We start from the raw sequence: 20,234 nt of genomic DNA, 5'->3' as shown, positions 1-20,234 counted from the left end.
GATTTCAGCGTGCTCCTCCAGCCAGTCTGACTGCCGACCCGCCACGCCACAACCACGCCGCCATCCATCTGCTCCTAACCCTGTGGTATTCTCATTAAACCAATCTAAAACCTTACCTTGGTGCTCTTGGGTCCTCCACTAACCGAAACTTTCTTATTTTAACTCACAGCAGTTTATTTTTCAGGCCACCTGGTGAACTTCCAGAGTCCATTCAGGCCTGTCTGTAGAACCGCGTGTGCACATGCGTCGTGTGGTTTTTTTTTGTCCAGTGTCGCTTGTTCTTTCGGTTTTTTCGGTTCAAAAAGCAGTTGATTCCTTTGTAGTCCTGCTGAAAATAAACTCGGGGCAAAGCTGTCGTAGTTCCACAGTTGTTTACATACGGCTTTTGTACGCGACCAGGACACTGTCCCTATGAACCGGGGTCGCTAGCGGGATTCGCTTGGTTTACATCTGGCTCAGGTCTGAACGCAAATCCGGCTAGATCCACCTTCAAGTTGGTGGATTGAGATATATCCAGATACCGCCCAAATCCCGCTCTAGCTGGATTGATTATAGACTCCAGTCCAATTTTAGCTCGGCCACTGTTTCCCCACATCCTCCTTTACTCTGTCTGTATATTCATCCACTATTTATAGTTTATACACAGCAGTTTAAAACAAATGAAGACATTTCTGCATCAGACTTTCAGCCTTCATTTGGCACGCTGATTTATTTTTAAAGGGTCTGTGGCATGACTGCTATTTACTGCCAGATTGCGTTAGAGACCGTCTAACTAATCTGCCCGTCTAAGTGCCTGACTAACTGACCGACTGACTTCATCAGATGCTATAAAAACAGCTATTAAACACAGATCTGCACGGAGACGATGTTTTAGCTCCAGACTGTCTGCTTTAGAAGGCATTAGAAATGAGGAGCTGCACGCCAGACACCTCATGCATTTTTAACCAATCAATATCCTCTTTTCTACATCTCTCTTTCTCTATTGCTCCATTTTTCCCTCTGACTCTCTGTCTGTCCTTTGCTTCCTCTGCTCCCTCATCCTCTTGCTGCTGTCTTATAATTGTTTTCTTCTTTCTCATCTTCTCATCCAACTGTTGCTCTCTGTTTTTCTTTGCTCCGTTCTCTCATAATATCTGTCGTCTTTCCTTAATTACATCATTAAAGACAGGATTGCCCCAACCGTAGACTGCATCTAAGAATTCCTCTGAATTGAGTTGCTTCAATTGACCAGTGAAGAAACTGCAGTTTTACCAGTTAACGCTGAAGAAGCAGTCAGAAGAAGTTCAGAAGATGTTTGTAAGAGAAACTGGGACAAGAAGGGAGGCAGGGATTCTAAAAAGAGACCACCATCCTGTCTACAGAGCCTGTGCAAAAAAGATGAGAGAGAAAAAACATGTTGTTCTTTCTATAATCTTTAAAAATCTGGTTTTTGTCACATTTAAAAAAAAATGACCTCCTTGCACTTGCATAGTGCAAATTGTTTACACCCTGCAAATGACAACATGTGACCAAGCTGCAGCATTTTACTGTGTCATTGCAAAATTAACACACACATATGCATTTATAATACACCATAACCCATTTCAAAGTAGTTTGGAGGTCTTCTCTCTTCAGCTAAGATGGCATCCAAGGACAGACCACACATGGTGGTATCACTAAAACATATATAGGATATAGGATACTCAGTTTGAGTATTTGGTTTGTGACAGTGAGGTGCTGATTTCCTATGTTTACCTGCTATAGGAAAAGTGCTTGTGCTAACAATGCTAACAATTCTTGTTAGATGTTTACAGATAAAAGTAAACTCCCCAGGAAAGCACAGCATGAGATCTATATTTCAGTCTCTGCAAAAGGAACGTGTGTGTATATTTCTCTGGCTGCATCATTAAGTGTTCACAGGCAAAAACAAAACAGCTCACAGTGTCGGGGAGACTTGAACCTCAGACTCTGATGTGAAAGTCCACTCGCCTGTTTTCTCGTTGCCTGACTTTTGTGGATGTGTTGGTTACATTTGTGGATGACTTGGACAATACAATCATATGTTCCAATAATGTGAACATATTGTTGTATTTGTATGTGTAGGTGACAACACATCCATACCTTCTGTTAGCATAAATGTGTCATATGTAGCACTATCAACCCAATGTGGCTTTTTGATGAGTGCATTTTGTGAATGTCTCTCTTTCTATTCTACTATATTCTGTCTTTTTCATTTCATTTTGATCTGATTGACCAACATGACTTTCGGGTTACATCATCAGCTGTATTTTTGTATTTTTATGATATCAAGACAAGGGACAAATCTGTCCTTTTCTCTTTTTTTAAATTTGTAGATACAGTATTTAACGAATGTGTGTGAGCAAAATCTTTGACTAGATTTTCTATTGTTGCAGAGTTCAGAGTGTTAAATCGAAAGTGACCCCCGACTGGCTCTGATAATGGGCTTGTTGTGCTTTACATTATACATTTAGCTCCAGTTCCTGATAAAAATGACAAACGCACTGAACTGTGCTGAGCTCCTGTGAGCTACTGCTGCAATATCCAGATCTAATAGCACTTACAATTTTGCCTCCAGACAAACACTGACACACACACACACAAGACTGAGCACGTGCACTAGCATGAGCTGTGGCACATACACACACATATATAAGGCAGCCTAATAAGAAAGGAAAACGCTTCCTTGGACACGAAGCACAAATAAAACTGAATTAGTGTGTGATTCATGGCATAAATGTCCATATCCACACAACAGGACACACACACACACATATGCTGCCTGTGCAGCAGACCAACGTTTTGTTGTTTTTGTTGTTGCACAGTAGATGCATTTTAGTCAGGGATTGTGAAGTTGTGTTGTGTTTTGAGCTGTGTTTTCATGTCCTTGGACAAGGTGAGTGAAATGTTAGGACTAACTATTACCTGAGAGGACCAAATTCTTCCACTGTGCACATTTTACAAGGTCAAAGAAAAAAAAAAAAGCTTCGGTATAGTCAAACAAAATTAGGACTGCTGGAAGCTTGAAAGACCCGGTGTTTAGAGGTGTTATCATTTTGATGAAGTAGCGAAAGTGTAATTAAAAAAAAATCTTCAGCCGCTGTAGTTAAGATGAGCAGTGCTAAAAAATCTTCAACACGTACTTTTTGAAGGACAGCTTTCATTTTGACAACCTGATTCTGGTGATTTTTTTTGTCCTTTACAGGTTAAGGTTGTACTCAGAGTTAGAGTTATATAATAAAAATACGTTGTAAAATGTTCCATAGAAAAGCATCTATGAATCTAGTTCCAAGTTTTAAGAGTTAACCTGACAACATCAGGGCTTTGATGAACTCTGCTGGGAAGTAGGAGGGACTGTGAGCTGTTTGTTGCTGTCAGTGAAAAGCAAGAGTCTTTATGAAGAGCCTTGGAGGTGCTGAACCTTGGCTGCACAGGCACATTTAGGAGATATTTTCAAAGATCTTCTTTTCCCTTCTACCACCAGATCAGTCTTAAAGCTACATTTGTATGACAACTTCCTCCCTACAGATAAGGATTGAGGTAATTATTTGCTACACTTGTGAAATACTCCATACTGTGACTCATCCGTCTCCTGAGTGAGCTCCTGTTGTTAGACATGTTCGTACTGAGATAAAATGTAAGAGTCATCTCCACCTCCTCAGCCATGATGGTGACAGCTGTCTGTCTCTGTCTGAAATCTCTGTCTTCATCTCGCTGACACTGAGCTGCAAATGGTTCAAGCTTTTACCAAACAATAAGCTCTCCACCAGTGAGAACACATGACAGGTGGAGGAGTATTTAAAATACAACTTGAGCTGCCTACAGACGGTGCCATACATCATACATCACATATATGTCAGATAGGCCTATGACATTTTTGTTTCATTTAAATTACTCGACAAGAACAGGTGGGCCACAAGGTTCTCATGCAAATTTTTCAGCTAATTTGATCTGTGTTTCACTGATATCCTCACAAATAAGACCCCGTTCACACTGGGGAAATCAATCCGGCTAGATTGGGACTCAGGCCGTATCGGGATATATACGGTTATCCGTTTTTTTTTCTGAGTCTGAACAATGCAAATCCGGATATATCCAGATTGACCACTCGGAGGTGGATCTAGCCAGATTGGCTCAAATGTGGCTCAGGTCTGAACAGGTCTGCGGCTAGTGAATCCGGCTAGCGATGTGATAGTGTGTGTCCGGGTCGCGTACAAAAGCCGCCGAACTACGACAGCTTTGCCCTGAGTTTATTTTCAACAGGGCTACAAAGAAATAAACTGCTTTAGAACCGAAAAAAAAACCAAAAGGCATACGCCTACTGCAGCCTGAACGGACTCTGTATATTACGAGGCGCCACCTAGCGGTTTGGAGGACAACAAACAAGCCGGGTTAAGCTGGATTGAGCACACGTGTGTGAACCAGATTTGAAAATAGGTCTGAACATATCCAGCTTAAAGGCTATCCGGATTCAGTCCTACTCTAGCTGGAATGACTTTCTCCAGTGTGAACAGGGCCTAAATGACTTGTGCAGTTGATGACATCCCCCACTAATGGTTATGTTTATGCTGGATTGCAAGGACCAAACTTATAAATGTGTGGCCTGATCACAGTCATCTGAACAGGGGGCCTCACAAGTGAGTTTATAGACCTCCATGTTAAACTTTCCTGACAACCTGTGGGTTGAATTTTTAAAACTGTGAGTGACAGTCTCAGACTGGAGCCTTATTGGGTGGGCCACACACATCACTTCCACCCACACACCACTAATTGTGTCAGGAGTAAGGGTAAAAAACACAGTCGAGCGAGGCAGAAGTACCAAAAGGGCTGAGCGAAAGGCTGCTCAATGCAGACATAAGCAGATATTAAAAATCTGATCTTACGTCATGTCTGATAATAGAAAGTGGTTCTATTGTAGTTTGATATTCCTGTAATATCCATACTGTTGCTGATGCAACGTCGTGTCAGGAAAATGAACATCATCATCATCTTCCAGTGCTTTATCTGGTCCTGTTTGCAGAGATCTCCTCTCTTAGTTTGAGCTTTGATGTTTCTGCTGCTATGATCTGCATTTCTCCTTCTATTTTTACATCAAAACCATTAAACATGGAGGTTTCCCTTTATCTCTGCAGCACATTGTCCCCATGTGACCCTTCCTCTCCCTCTCTCTCTTTTGTTTCCCCTCCTGTTTGTCTCGACACACGTGTCATCTAATTTCAGTCTGTAAGCACAGTTTGGTTATTTCACATATTTTCAGCTATCATGGATCTGCAGATGGATTTCAGATAGGACAAAGTGTAGGAGCTATAACCTGTCAGAGTGGCAGGAGGCCTGTGTATTATCTTTGTGTATGTGTTTGTGTGTGTGAGGTGATTGGCTGGCAGCAGCAGGCACCTGGTGACATCTGGTCCAGAACGATAAAGTAATACACTATCATACCATCTCACTATCTAGAAGGAGTTGTAGCCTATATGTTTCACTTCTTCTCTCTCTCTCTCTCTCTCTCTCTCTCTCTCTCTCTCGCTATTTTTTATCACTTTTAGCCTACAAAATCAACAAATCAGATATGCAGCATATTGGCAGAGTGATGGAGCGAAGTGAGGGGAAAGAGACTTAAATGATAATAACAATAAAAACAAAGATACTGACGCTTATATTGCACTTTCATTTCCTCTAGTTTTCACTCTTTATATATATATATATATATATATATATATATATATATATATATATCACTTGTTGTATACAGCTGTGGGTGCCTTCCTCCTGTAGCCTTTGGCCAGGAGCAGATGTCGTCAGGTGATGCACAACCTTCACTGAGTGTTTCGGCCCTCAACCGCAACACCCTCCAGTCTAGTGGGCTGGCAGTGATTGGCCAACTCACTACCCATCTGCCCCTGGCCTCCAGCATTCCTCCTCACTCTTACTCCAGATCCAACACGAGGCATGTTCTGCCTCTTCCCCCATTCCACAGACGGCTTGCTTTGCTTTGTCCAGGCCTGGAGCAGAAGGTAAACGCTGTGCTGACTTAGCTGGGAAACCCTATACCTCCACAGGGAACAACCACACCTGCCAGCCCTTGTCTCTACAGTCTTGGGCTAGAGATTGGTACTTTGAGGCCGGCATTTCATCACAACCTTCCTCCCATGGCACAGTGAGTTCGACCACAATGATCATAATTAATAAGTAGTCACACTTTGAGTTGCATTCTAATCAGTGGGAACACATGTAGTGGTTTTTAAGTGGCTTGAAGAACCATTTATTTTCATTTTAAAACAATAAATAGCCCACTGTTGGCATTAATTTTTCAAATCTCTGAATATCTTTGTGATACAGCTCTACATGAATCATTTTGCTACTCCCCTTTCACGTTTAAGATGTACAGACACAGATGAGATTTGTCATTTACTCACCCCTGACCACTAGAGGCCTCACCCTCTCTGGTCAGAGGCCCCCCCGAGCGTGAGGCCCAATTGGCCTGGTCAATAACCTCTGTGAAAGAGCAGATGATGTGTGACAGGGCAAATTAAGGAGGCAGGGTTTTTTTTTCTTTTTCTGAGCGACTATTACAAAGACGAGGGCAGGAAGAAGGAAAAAAGGAGCAGGGAGTGATTTAACAAGAGGTGAATAGGGGTTGAAATAAGAAGCTAAGTGGAAATATTGGTGGATGAGATGATGGATGGATGATTAAGTAAGATGATAAATGGATGAATGGATGGTTGCTTCAGTCACATGGCTCAGGGGAATCAACCATTAAACACACCACTGTCACTCAACATTAGAGGCATAATTAAACTGCTGTTGCTCTGTGTGTGGCTCCAATGTGTTTGTTTGTGCATGCATGTGTGTACCTGTGAGTGTGTGTGTGTTTGTAGGAGGGATAGAGAGTGACAAAGATTGATGGTGAGGGGAAAACAGGCCATTATGTTGTACAGCTAAAGCCCTGATAGCCTCCCCACCTCTGCGTCTGTTTAAACTGCTGGCCATTTTATAGGCGTGGCACAAGTGACCCCACAACACACTCGCAGACACACACACACACACACACAGATTCTCCACATTTAATTGTTAACACTCTGCTTGTTTTGCTTAATTCAGCCATAGCTGGAATTCCTTTGCCAAATAGCAGATAGGAAGCTGCAAATGAGCTGCAGAGTAAAATTGAGTGTCATTTATTAATGAGGCAATCTCCCAATGAAGTGTTAACCCAATAATGTTCTAAATCAATTTTATACATAACCTGCTATTAAGGCTAAACATGTTAAAAGGAGAACTTATCAGGAAACCTTCCAGGCTTCAATTAAGTGAATGAGAAATGAGGATAAAATGATTATCTTGACAACTCAGACAGGACTCCCCACTGTGTGTGTGTGTGTGTGTGTGTGTGAGACAGAGAGAGACCACTCAGTCATTATAATGGTTAAGGGCCATGTCCATGAGCAGCTGCACACCGACCCAAGCTTGCATCCCTCTCTCTCTCTCTTTCTATGTTTGTGTTTCAGTGAGTGAAAGAAACCTCGCCGCTCCCCTGCCGAGCAGAACATCAGCCTCGTCAAGCCAGCCAGCAACAGCTGCAGCAGGAGGAGAGGGTCAGGATTTTTGCCCTTCAAAATAAAACAGTCAGTCAAACAAAAAAGTCAGAAAAGTTTTCAAGATTCACTATTGAAAAGTCTTTAAAAACACCTTTAATGGATCTGTAGACCACTTGGAAAATCCCACAACTTCATGAAACGGCACAATGGTAGCAGGAAAAGTTACACAGAATGTCGGGGTTAAACCCTTTTTTTTAGATGCAGACACAAATAGTTGCAGACAGCTGCTCACACCAGGGACGTGTACTTTTACTACACATACATGCTCTGACTTATGCTTGCATATTCACACATGCAGGATATGTTACACCCACCCACATAAGCACGGTGTAGCACAGACCTATTAGCTGCTAAGTGTGTGTGCAGCTATGCAAGTCTCCACTTGTACATTTAGACAGTTGTGCAGTCAGATCAGACGCATGCATGCAAGCTAAGTTTGCCGTTATGGATGCAGGAAGGGTGGTTGGGGCCTATTCTAGCTGTCGATGCATGAGACACAGGGTACACCCTGGACAGGTCGACTACTACTACCCCACACAATATATTATGGTGAATTAGGGGTGCTTTGATTGATGTTAAAAACACATATACAGATCATAAACTGAAAAGTAATACCTTGCCTCCTAAATGAAGAATTCTTTGGGGTTCCACTGAGCTCATATTGACATCTCACAAGACCTGCTGTTGGTGTTCTAAAGGTAAACCATGTGACACAAATACAGGAAATAAAGTGCCTCTAGATCCAGGTATGTTAGCAAGCTGCTGTAGTCAGCTAAGTCATTAACATTACTTTATAGCCGTTTAATATTATCAAAATGTTTTAGCTCCAAAAGATGTTCTTACTACTGATGTCCTTTTTTGCTGGCGTCTTTGTTAAGATGTTTGTTTTTGCTAGCAGACAGAGAAGCTATGTGTTAGCGTTACACTTTTATTTTGAAAATCCCTTCCGGAACAGCTAGCTGTTAGCTTTGTGTTTGACTTGACAGATGGCAGGCGGGAGACGCTCCTCTCGGCTGTGTCTCTCTCGGTCCGTTGGTCCATCCCGGTTCCCATTGTCTCCTCTTTTCACTCCTGGCAAGACAAACACCGAGACGACAAACTAAACTTATCCGTGATTCCGCTCACCACCACCACCACCACCACCACCACCACCACCGTGTGTACGTAAGGTTTGGAGACCTCGACTTAAAAATTTTTAACCCGGTCCCTGTCTGTCCGAAATTGTTGGACATGTTTTTCTGTGAGTGTGTTTATTTCATGATTTGTAGAAACGTGTTCGTCGTAACGGAGAAAGAAGCAAATTAACCGAGCACCAGCTGACAAAACGGCAGTTGTGTTGTGGAGCTGATGGGGAGATGAACCGGAGGAGGAGGACTCATTAGCCAAAAAGAGCCACCGAAATCAGCTCCCAGTGGCTGTTGACATATCACAGCGTCCTAGCAACGTTTTGTTCTCTCACTGGATTTCACACAACATTTAGAAGGAGATTAAAAAAAAAACTACTGGAAGCAGACGGTGGAGATAGAAACGCGGTGTTTGGTGGAGGATGTTGCCGCTTACATGTCCATGACTTCCCCTGAGAGGAGAGGAGCTCGTCTGTGGAAAGAGGCAGGCAGGGACCACTTTCACTTGTTTTCTCCACCCTAAAAACAAATTAGACGATTTCAATCAGCCAAATGCAAAAGGCGCTTAATCGGATTATTAAACAAGAGATTTAATCTGGGGGAATATATCCATCTAATCTCTGCCTTTCAAGTGGCTGGTGTACAGTTGATAAGGATGCGATTAATCGTGGAGATCGTCGACAGGACTTTCTAGTTCACATGTCTGGACGAGTGTGTGTGTGTGGCCATAACAGTAAAGTCAGTGATCGCTTCATTTAATCTCTTAAACTAGAGTATTTATGAGCAGTCTTTTGAAATGTACACCAGCTGATTTATCACACTATCTATGAAGATTTGTGGATACATAGGGAACAATCTGTGGACTTGAATTATCCCCGAGGCCCACCTTACATCTTTGGACTCATGTGTGCTGCAAATCCAGGCAAACACTTCAGCATCTATACCTGTCCCTCATTCCCTTGAGCTCCAAAGAAAGAGCACAGGGGAGGGGGTGCGCTGTGTCTTCCGAGACCCGGCAGAGAGTGCTTCTAACCCCGGGCTGCCTGCCAGCCAGACAGCCCTCCAGAGAGGGGGTTTGGATTTTGAAGGACAGATCTGGGAGTTACCCAGTAGTTTCTGCTCCACGTGGACCACTGGAGAGAAGGAGGACAGCATCATGGGGTGCTGTAGTGGCAGGTGTACCTTGGCCTTCATCTGTGGCATGCAGCTGGTAAGTAGAGAGATTACTATTAATCCAGTAAATATGGAGATCAGTCAGGAGACAAAAGTTTTTTAGTCTCTGAAGTGCTGACAGACTCTTCTTTACCTTGACTTTCTGAGAGGGTGGATGCAGGGGAAAAGATGAATTACTCTGTGGTCACACTTCATAAGTTAATAGGTGTGTAAAAGGTCACAGTACAAGGAATGACTTATTGAGGGACAGCTTGATGAATAGTGGGATTGAAGAGATGGAGAACGGGTGTTGGTGGGAGCTCAAAGACTGCGCTAAGAGTCCTTATACAGTAGACCTTTTGACGGATTGATGGAAGTGGGCAGTGATAAATGGTGTCGCTGGAGGAAAAAAAAGGGTGGGTGGCAGATGGATAGATGTATGGAGCAAGTGCATGTGACATACGGGGGAAAATGTATGGACAAAGCAAAGGAGGAACAGATCTGATGGCATCAACCGCTGCCAGTGTGTCTGTCAGTGCACCTCTCTTCCTCCCATCACCATCTGTGTCAATGGAAAGTGGTGCCAGTCAAGACAAAAAGGAGGAAGGCAGGGATGGCTGGGTTTATGGGCGTGTATGTGTGCATACATGTGAGGATGTACAACACAATTTTAATATAAAAAGGAAAGGATAGCTGTGTAGTGTAGGTAATCACCAGTTTTCATTAACCATGCACAGAAAAGGTAGAGAAAGCTAAGGCCAGCAGGTGGAATTAATGGTTGTGGAGACTTGTTAATGCTTTTTTTTAAAAGCCTGCTGGGTTTTTACACAGTATTTTAGCATCTACACAGCAAAACACAGTTCCCACTGACTAGTCTTTATTTTTCCCTTAGAGTCAGGGTGATTTCGCTGCACCTTAAATTCTTTGAGGGACAAATTGTACAGATGCGACCTGTAACGCATGTCAGCCACAGTTGTGGTTTTGCTCTGTACTGTAGCTAATGTCCGTACAGAGGCTTGGGTTCATTTACAATGGGGACATTTCTGTCACACAGAGCCTGGTGGATCGTAGCAGATACAGAAACTAATTCTGATTTTTTTTACTTGGTTCAAACTTGCCTATCTTGACTGCTGCTGAGTCACATCACCAAGAAAAAAATCTGACTTCGATTCCATCAGCCTGGTAGTCTAAGCGTGAACCTATTCTTGAGTTTGTTCGCCAGCTAGTTGTTTGCTGCTGCTAACAAAGCCAATAAGTAGCTTACGCACAAAGTAACCCTAACCCTGTCCAAGGTTTTTCCTCCATTCATTCTAAAAGCTCTGTTACACATTTTTAAACACTCAAAATAGTATTTTTTGTGGGAAATCCTGAATTTGGGATTTGAAAAATATGCCTTTCTGCTTCATGTACATGCCAGAAAGCACAGCCGGCTTGACTTAAAGGTAGGGTAGGAGATTTTGAAAACTCAGTGAGAGTCAGCCAGATTTCTAAAGTAAACACACGCCCCTTTCTCTCAGAGCTCACCCCGAAGCCACGCCTCCAATCACATGGACGCGCATTACCTGAAGACGAGCTTTCTGACTGTGACTTCGGCCATCATGCACGTACCTCTCTGGTGCACGCAGAGCAGGAAGAGAGTGACAACCAGCCAATGCTCCTCGCAGGGTCCACCCGGAGGATTGGCTGATGTTTTTAGCATTTTATAGCTTCCACAGATGATTCATATTTTTCGTTTTAATGCGAAACTGCCGAACTAATTGGATGCTATCGGATTGTAAAGAGAAGTTACACTAATTTAACAAAAAGTGCATCAGAATGAAATCTCCTACCCTACCTTTAACTCAACACCAACCAACAGTATTCAAGTGCTGCTAGAATGGAGAGGGATGGAAATTGTGGTAGAGATTGCATAGAAATTACATATGAAGTGTTTCATTACATTGCACTACAAAATAAGTACATCCACTTGGGTGTCATGTTTTCAGTATTATAGATCATAGGTGTATAACTGATGCTGAATAATTTGGTCCAGCAGTGAATTCCTATCATTTTCCGTCTAAGATAACCATCAGTATTAAGCATAAAAATCTAGGCCGTAAGTTAAATGAAGGAAGAGTTATTACTGTGCAAAGTGTCAGCAAGACCAACAGCTAACATAGAGTAATAACTTCATGCAACATCCTGCGGCAGCTACTGTGGGAAATGAAGGGAATGAGTGTCCCAGCTAGAAGCACAGGAGGAGGAGGTTTAGGGAGAGTGGTACCACTCATCACAAAATAAGTGCTGCATTTCTTTAAAACTGTACAGATTTGTGAAATGGTTCTGTCGAAGGATGGGTTGTTTTCAAACTGAATAGGACATTGTACATGCATGTGTGCAGAGGCAATAAATGCAGAGGAATGCTTATGCAGTCATACAGTAAGCCTGTGCAAACTGAAGACCTATTGTCATGTTGAATAGGACACTGGTACAGACACCATGAAGGCCAACATGTTCAGTACAAAAGAGAAGTCCAGGAAAATCACCTAATTCACCATAATATATTGTGTACATGACTCTCATTGTGTGTGGAGTGTGTGCTCTATTGTGCTGGGAAATAAGCCGTTGCCGCGCATATTTTCATTTAAAGAAAGACAGCTGTTTAAGTCCACATGTCTACATCAGAATGCCAATGAGATTGCTGCATGTGGGGTACATATATAAACACATCACTGTGCTGTAAATGGGGGTTGCTGTGTATTTCCGTAGGAGTAATAAAGGGTGTGTGTGTGTGTGTGTTTGTGAATGAGATGCTGTCACAGAGATAGTCATTGTGTCTAATGCAGTGGAACTAATGCTATGCCATAGTCAACAACATGTTTTGCTCTGTTAACTGTTGTAATAGCTATGCCAGCTGATACCACCACTAGCTGTGCTGGAGGTCTACTGTATGTTACTGCTCGTCCATGCACAGTTAGCTCTGTTACAGTTGCTGCCATTAAGACATCTCCTGATGGGGAAATCCATGTCTGTGCAAAAAGCAGCAGCTCTCCACTGTTTAAGGTAGATATTAAAGGGACATGTGGGTTTCTTAGATGTGTTAGATTAGATTTTATCCACCCATTGACATAACTTGTACCAGTTAAAGTGTCTGGTATGTTTTAAATGGGAAAAGATCCATTTTTCACCGATTTTGGTCTCTCTGTGATAGGCTCCAACTGCTGCCATATTGGCAGAGTCCTTGTCTACCCTAAACTCCTGGTTATTTAAAAAACAGGCAAAGAGGTGTAGCGTGAGTGGAGCTGGGGTGAGCAGTAGGGCTGAAAAACTAAACTCTGTGGTCGGGTGTTTGAAAAAAACACCTGGAGAAAGTCCTCAACTTTGTCCACAGCAGGAGGAACACACAGTCTCTCTGTCATTAGTTCACAAGTATTTAACCAGTATGTTAAAAGCACCGTTATAATACAGCTCAAGGAGTCAAGGATTGCTTAATCTTTATGTGCAGGTTATTATGCTACTAATCACTCACATAAATCCCCCTATTTCTGAGTTATTGTTATCTGCAACACTGAAGGTTTGTGGCCTTAATCCTGATGATTGTTGTAAAATATTAAATAACCACTGAATGCTGAAGCAGGCTGACAGCGTGTGCGATCATCTGCATCCCCACGCATGCGCCTTTACATTGTTTTAATATGTATGTTTGTTTTTGTAGTCTGTACTGTAGTCTGTTTAGACATGTTAGGAATCACTGAAGTACTGAAGTCTCTGTATGTGAGAGATGTCACACATACACTATTGTTGTACCAGATAGACAGATTAAGTGGATTGTCTCATAGATAAAGACCATGGGTGGAGTCATTGTTGTAATAAATGTATTGATTTATTTCAATAACAGTTCCTGTGCCTACGTGCCATGGGCCCCCATTAGTGTCAGGTCTTGAGACAGCGATTTAGAGGTTCACTATCGCAAATAAAATCACAATATTTGTTAGAAAAATTCAACATTTTCCCCTAATCTTTCAACAGGCAGGTAGTCACAGAAGCAGGAAACTCTTAATGTGAGTCTGCATCACTCAAAGCAGTCATGTCCGTTATAATATGATAAATCCTAATATGAAGTAAGGTCTACAAACATTCATCTTCCCATCCAGTTGGCACTAAAAGGGAACTTCTAAAAGAGACCAAAACTATTTTTGCACCTGGCTGTAAACGTGCCTACTTCTGCTGTAAAGTTAAACATGGGATACTATGGGATGCAGTATTTCACACTGCGCAGGGACTTCGTTTGGCTGCTTGATATTAAATGTAACAGCATTGGAAACTAACCAATGAAGGGTGTGTTCATTACTTGGCATCGGTGTTGGTTCTGTTATCCTGCTTTTTCAAAATGGCTGTGTGCCGACGCCCATCTACTATAAGTAATACACTTATCTCACAGCTCTCTTTTTTTTTTTTTTTTTTTTGGCTGTGTTTGCCCACCAGAAACCACACAGTCCACAGCCCTTATTGTTCAATGTGTAGTCTCATCGACCACAAATTAAAAGGCTGCCTTTTTACTCTGCTTTCTACTCTGAATACCCCCACTGGAAGTAATTGTTTTTGCCTTGTGAGCTTCCACCTAATAGGTGGTGACCTCACAGAGTAGAAAACAATGCCGGGCTTATGTAGTGGAACTGATGTCTTATGTAACTCTTAACAGCAGTTTTTCTCCTGCTTCATTAGTTAGGTTAATTGCTAAGAGCCGATGTCACTGTAGCAAAGATCAATGATCCAGTTTGGAGGTATGTCTACTTTACAACTGACGTCACCATGTGCCCAATCTAATTAGTCCACCCTCGTGAAATTCTGTATGCTTCTAATACAAAGTCAAAGCCTGTATTCAGAGTGTGTTAAATGTCAGTTAAAAGGAGCAGCTGTTTGCGTTTTCCTTTTTTTTTGTCACACAACTCTTAAAAAAGTGCTCTTGAAAGAAATGATTGATTTATATGATAAATGAACTTGCTAATAATCCAATCAATACATTTTTGACTGATGAATTTCCCACATTACATTAAAGTCAAACAAGAATCAAATCATCAAAGATAGAAAATCAAGAAGAACATGACTGATCCAATTCCATTAATTGATCTGAACAGTCATAGATTTATGTCTGTATGCGAAGAGAACATCACTTATCTGACAGTAAGAGCTGATTTTTGCAGATTTACAAGGTTTTAGAAGACGTACGTTGAAAATATTGCTATTATTTGCTATTTTGCCAAGAGTAAGATGAAACGGATCAATACGCCTCTCATATCGGTACTGTAAATATAAAGCCAGGCTTCGCTGAGCATAATAAAAAAACAGGTGTCACCAGCCAGTCTCTAAGGAAAACTACTTTATGTCTTGTGTGTTTAATCCCGACAAGCTGATTTTTAGGCAGGAGGACAGTGCAAATAAACTGTGGACTTTGTAGTATTTGTTTGAGCTACTCTTGTAACTCAAACAAACACACATACATATGGGTTTTCCTCAACTTTGCTCTTTAATCTTGATCTCCCTAATCCTGATTAGGCTGTGGATGCAGTTCAGTTATGTAATATCACATACACACTGTAAAAAATAAAGTGAAAAAGTTGGATGGAACAAAGCATAGCAAAACAATTTTTTTTCGTTTGTTTGAAATACCAACACCTTTCCACACACCTACACACACACACACAAATATACAGCACACGCCATGCCACCGGTGACTCACTGTCTGTGGCGATGGTTGAGGTCCGTGTTGCTATATATGTCCACAACACCCACCAGCTACTGTCAGAGGCTGGAAAAAAAATAAGATGACTAAATCATCCAATGACGTGAAAGGTAACAGACCCATGGCCTCCCACCTTTGGCTGGTTCAGCTGGAGCTTGTGCAGATTGCTGGTGGGTGTTAAATGTTGATGGAACGTTAATTATGTTGTTGGTGTGTACGTTAATTAAATAGAGTAAATGGAGTAAAATTATAGCCTTGTAATTCAATGTAGGGCCCAATTATAGCGAGATAATAATTCCTAATCAGGTAGAATAAAAGAAATATAATTGATGTTTTGAATTACAAAACAGAAATTCTTTAACATCTTTTAGAGTGGCCATAGGCTATCTGAGACATACTGTTTGTCTCTCTGTGGCAGTACATCCCTGTGACATTTCCACCACTGAGGGACATAATGAATAATTTACCTCTTGGAAGCTGTGACATGAATGCAGAAATGGTATCTCTGCATGGGTGCTGTGTGTGTTACCTGATTGCAAAACAGTGACTGTGCAGTCATTTAAAACCCTTAAGTCAATACTTATCCAAGACACATTTTGAATAAAAGAAAGACAAGTTTCAGAAAAGCATCCATGAGCTATGTCGACTTTAATATTACAGGCAAACATCCATTTCCCCAGCTTAAAGTATAATAGACAGGATTTTCTGTTAACTTCCGTAGACTCGGTTTGCACATTGGTATAACTAGTAAAATTACCTTCAGTATTGCAGCTTTGCAAAATTCACACTCAGTTCCCATATCATTTTATTAGCGATAGTCATATTTATCTGCAGTATGTGGCTATCTCAGTTCTTCAGCGGTTTAAAGTGAATGCACATTGAGAATGGTTTGAGTCGAGCTTCTGCTCCGTGGCAACAAACATAATCTTCAGACCTGCTACCTCATTGCTGCAACTCAGTGAGATAAAAAGGTTTTCCTATCCTTTATGTACAACGCGCTGCTTTCAACAAGGGCCACACACAGTCTCAGCTCTGAGTCTATAGATTTTCTGTCCCTCTTTCTTTTTCACAGTCTCTAATTTGTCAGTCTCTCCCGCTTCAGGTCTCTATCTTTTTATATATACGCCCACCCTTGTCGATGTAAGTCTTCGTGGCCGTTTTCATTCCTTTATCTGTCTTCACCTGTTTTTCTGGCTCTGCTTGGAGGATGGCAGACATCATACCTCAGCCACTGACTTGACTGGCAGTTCATTCAGTGTGCTTTCAATAGACTCTGCACAAGTTTTTACCTGATGTGGTAGTTACATTGTGCCAGATCAGTCCAGCCCCAGGTCTAATGCCCGGTTTACACTGTGCGACCTTGGGCTGTCGCAGACGAAAGACGAGCATCGTAGGAGAATCTTTGGTCATGGCTCTAAATCGGTGGTCTTACATCGCACTGTGAGACAGGTTCCACGACGGTCGTTGTCAGCGTCTTGCGATCAAAGATAAGCTGAGATCAAATTCTAGCGGTGTCAGAAATTTAGAATGACTGACTCACAGTGTGACAGCTGCTATGACTCCACGCATGTTGATGTACGACGTAACCTGTGATCGCCTGCGTTTCAGTAAACGGTCATCGTACAATCTGCACGCATCAAACTTGACGCTGTACCAAAGTTTATTAGATTCACGTAGTATAGTGTGTCATGCAATGGTCTTATAAGATCGCTAAAAATCGCACATTGTAGAAAGGCCATAAATGGATCAGGCCAAAGTCATTGGTCATTGGTCAGGTGGTCCTAGGTGAACCAGTGCTAGTTTTCTGGCCTTCATTGAAGTTTGTGAAAGCAGGTGTGCTTTTCTACAGGTAGTTCATTTCATCGTCAAGGGGTTATAAGCTACAGTCTAGAAAACAAAGGACCAGTGCCTGTACCAGTGGTTCAGTTGTGACCATTTTTTTTGCAGTGGCACAGAAGTAATATTTCAGCTGCAGGGGCTGAACTGTCCCCAAAATAATTACCTTGCTATTGACAGTCATCCTCTCTAAGAGATTGCAAGGCACTCTTTGCTGTGTTAAACATTATCTTAGTTCAGACAATGTATAAGCTCCATCCAAGATAACAGATATTTTTAATTACTTAGTTGGAACATTTGCTTCCTTCACTTCAGGGCAACAAAGGCTAACAGCATTGATTTTTAGTCCTTTGGCTTTCTTGCATCCACAAATGTTCAGTTATTTTTACCCCACAAGCTGAATCAATGCCTAAACTAACTAAACTTGTCTATGTGGGTCTCGGCACGATCTGTTTGTGTTATCATCTGAAAAAATAGACCAACAACTGAAGCATCAAATGTTTAGTAATGTGTATTTTATGCTACATCCCTACTAAGTACCTTTTAAAATGCACCAATGCAATATAGTTTTAGATATTGGCCCCAAGATTGTCTACATCGCTGGATCAGGTATCTGATAATGGGGCTGATCTATTGGGCAGATATGTTCACCTTAACTCTGTTTGCACCGGGTGCTATCTGCAGCATGCCAGTAGACTTGACTCACAAAAAAAAAAGACCAACAGCAAGGAGCAAACAAAAGAGGTACCTGTATGGAAGTATTTTATTCCTCTACACCAACAAGTAGTATAAGATTTGTATCAACCGATAGGAAAGCCCAGTTATCTGCATCATTATCAGAAAAAGATTTCATTCCATATTTTGAGCTAAATGTACATTAAATTTGGTAACACCTAGCCCACCAAGTCATTGTATGTGGGTTATTTGAGATCTCTACCAGACAAAGGTTGGAGATATACATACTTGTGTGTCGTTTGTCTCTGCATGGCTGCCTTGTGTGTCCTGCAGATTAGTTGCACATGTTTTTCAGACCATGTATTATGCAAAAGTGCAAAGAATGGTGGGACACTGTTGGCTTGTGAACCATGGAGGTTTTGAGGACAAGGTGCTCACCTGTTATCATTCACAACTTATCACACCACTTACCAGATGCAAAAGAAGGCATCCACTGTCTTGTGAAGAGCCTTTAAATGTTGAGAGGGCCAAGATATTCTAACGCAGTTTGACTCTCTATTGGAAGATAGGTCAAAAGTTTCAGATCCATGGTGAACTATTTCAAAAAGCTTTTGTCACCAGCAACAGCTGTTGTGCAGAGACGATGTTCCACTTCATTCTTTTGAAAGCTTTCTCAATAAACTGTGATTTTCTACACTAGATGTTTTCTTTGTAAAAACAACTCCCAGTTGGCTTGTTTTGCAAAAGTATTTGGAGTCGCACAGAAACTGTGCAAAACCATGATACTGAATCAACTTACTCTGTCATCATAAAACAGTCCGTGAAGCTGCGGAAGAGTGGAATCCGAAAAAAAGTCAAATCTTTGCGTTAGAGTGAAAAGCTGACTCAATCTGTATTCCTCCACAGCTCAGTAGAGCCTTTAAATTGAATCCTTACACAGTTGGATTATTTGTTCTATAGTCTCAGTGATACTGACGGGCGTATTGTGAAATCATAACTGTAAAATGAAACTGAAACCCACCTTTTGCTGTGTATACATATTTTGCAATACACAAACTGTACTGCAAACTGTATGTTACATACAGCTCTCACAGTTAATACAGTCTCTAGATATAAAAATTAGTATTGGTCATCACAAGATTCAGGTTTTGCCAGTTTTACCATCCCCTTTTCTGAGCATGTGTTTTCTGTCAGGTTGGCCTGATGGCTGTTAGACCCATCTGCCAGTTTCTCTATTGTTGCCATGGAGAGGGGAGAGGGGGGACGGTCAAAGGTGCAAATCAGAGCTGCAGCAGTTTTAAAAGGATTCCAGATGTCAGACTTTATTTTTTAGACTGCAACTTTTACATTTTAGAACAGCAACTTCATTTGTTATAAACACACAATATTTAAAGCAGTGGCCTGCAGTTAGTAGTGTGTAGCTTGTTGTGTGCTATCACACAAATGACTGAGATTAAAAGTTAAAGTATTGGTAAGTTTTGTCAAACTGGCAAAACCATGTTGCAATTAAAGAAAACAAAAGATTCCAGCAAAGCTAACAAAAAACAAATAAAAGACCCTGACTGAATTCAGTGCCCCTACAAACTGGTCAAACTAGGGCAGGATATGTGTTAGTGGCCATCATGTAAAAGGGTTAAATTCTGCCATTTGTTATACAGCAGGCGGTCAGTACAGTCAACTACAGTAGTCAACTACTTACAGCATCCAGATTATATTTTGTGCATGTTGTGCCACAAAAATTGTGAATTAAGGCATCCAAGCTAAGATATTGTAAATATACACATTTTACTTGTGTCCAGTTCTAGTCATTGCACACAACAGTATTTTTCCTAGGTCAAAATGTCTGCATAGAACAAGACTGTAGCTGAATATTTCTCACTGACCACATAACATTTTATGTTCTCCAGGCTTATACTTTTTATTCATTTATTTTGTTTACATAGAACTAGATATTTTGTTCAAGCAGCTATCTTTTGTACTGGTGATGCAACCATGGGAGTTTCATGCCCACCAAAGCCAAGGAAACGCTGTGAGTCACCTATTAGTGTCTGTGGAGAAAATGAATGGGAAGTACATCCCTAATGGCAAATGATTAGTGTCAACTGTTTGGCTCGAGATGTTCCGTTGTTAGAAGTG

General features: G+C 41.5%; 1 protein-coding gene and 1 long non-coding RNA gene across 3 annotated transcripts in view; one reads left to right on the top strand and one right to left on the bottom strand.

The window, feature by feature from the left end:
* Nucleotides 1-8,456: 8,456 nt before the first annotated feature.
* Nucleotides 8,457-11,307, bottom strand: LOC114428298 (uncharacterized). The gene is made up of 4 exons (XR_003669568.1): nt 10,020-11,307; nt 9,658-9,920; nt 9,150-9,232; nt 8,457-8,660 (listed from the first exon to the last, which is right to left on the bottom strand). It is a non-coding gene; the product is annotated as an uncharacterized LOC114428298 (long non-coding RNA).
* nkain2 (sodium/potassium transporting ATPase interacting 2) overlaps nt 9,808-20,234 on the top strand; it is a 69,206-nt gene continuing 58,779 nt past the window's right edge. For both annotated transcript variants that reach the window (XR_003669567.1, XM_028396586.1), the window contains exon 1: nt 9,808-9,923. Coding sequence is in view for 1 of the 2 variants with exons in the window: in XM_028396586.1 (XP_028252387.1) it covers nt 9,870-9,923 (54 nt within the window). In the remaining variant the exon portion in view is untranslated. The remainder of the gene's footprint in view (nt 9,924-20,234) is intronic.

This window comes from Parambassis ranga, chromosome 24 (genome assembly GCF_900634625.1).
Source record: "Parambassis ranga chromosome 24, fParRan2.1, whole genome shotgun sequence".
Lineage (NCBI taxonomy): Eukaryota > Metazoa > Chordata > Actinopteri > Ambassidae > Parambassis > Parambassis ranga.
Note: the sequence above shows the minus strand (reverse complement) of the source record. Positions and strands in the feature narration are given on the sequence as shown.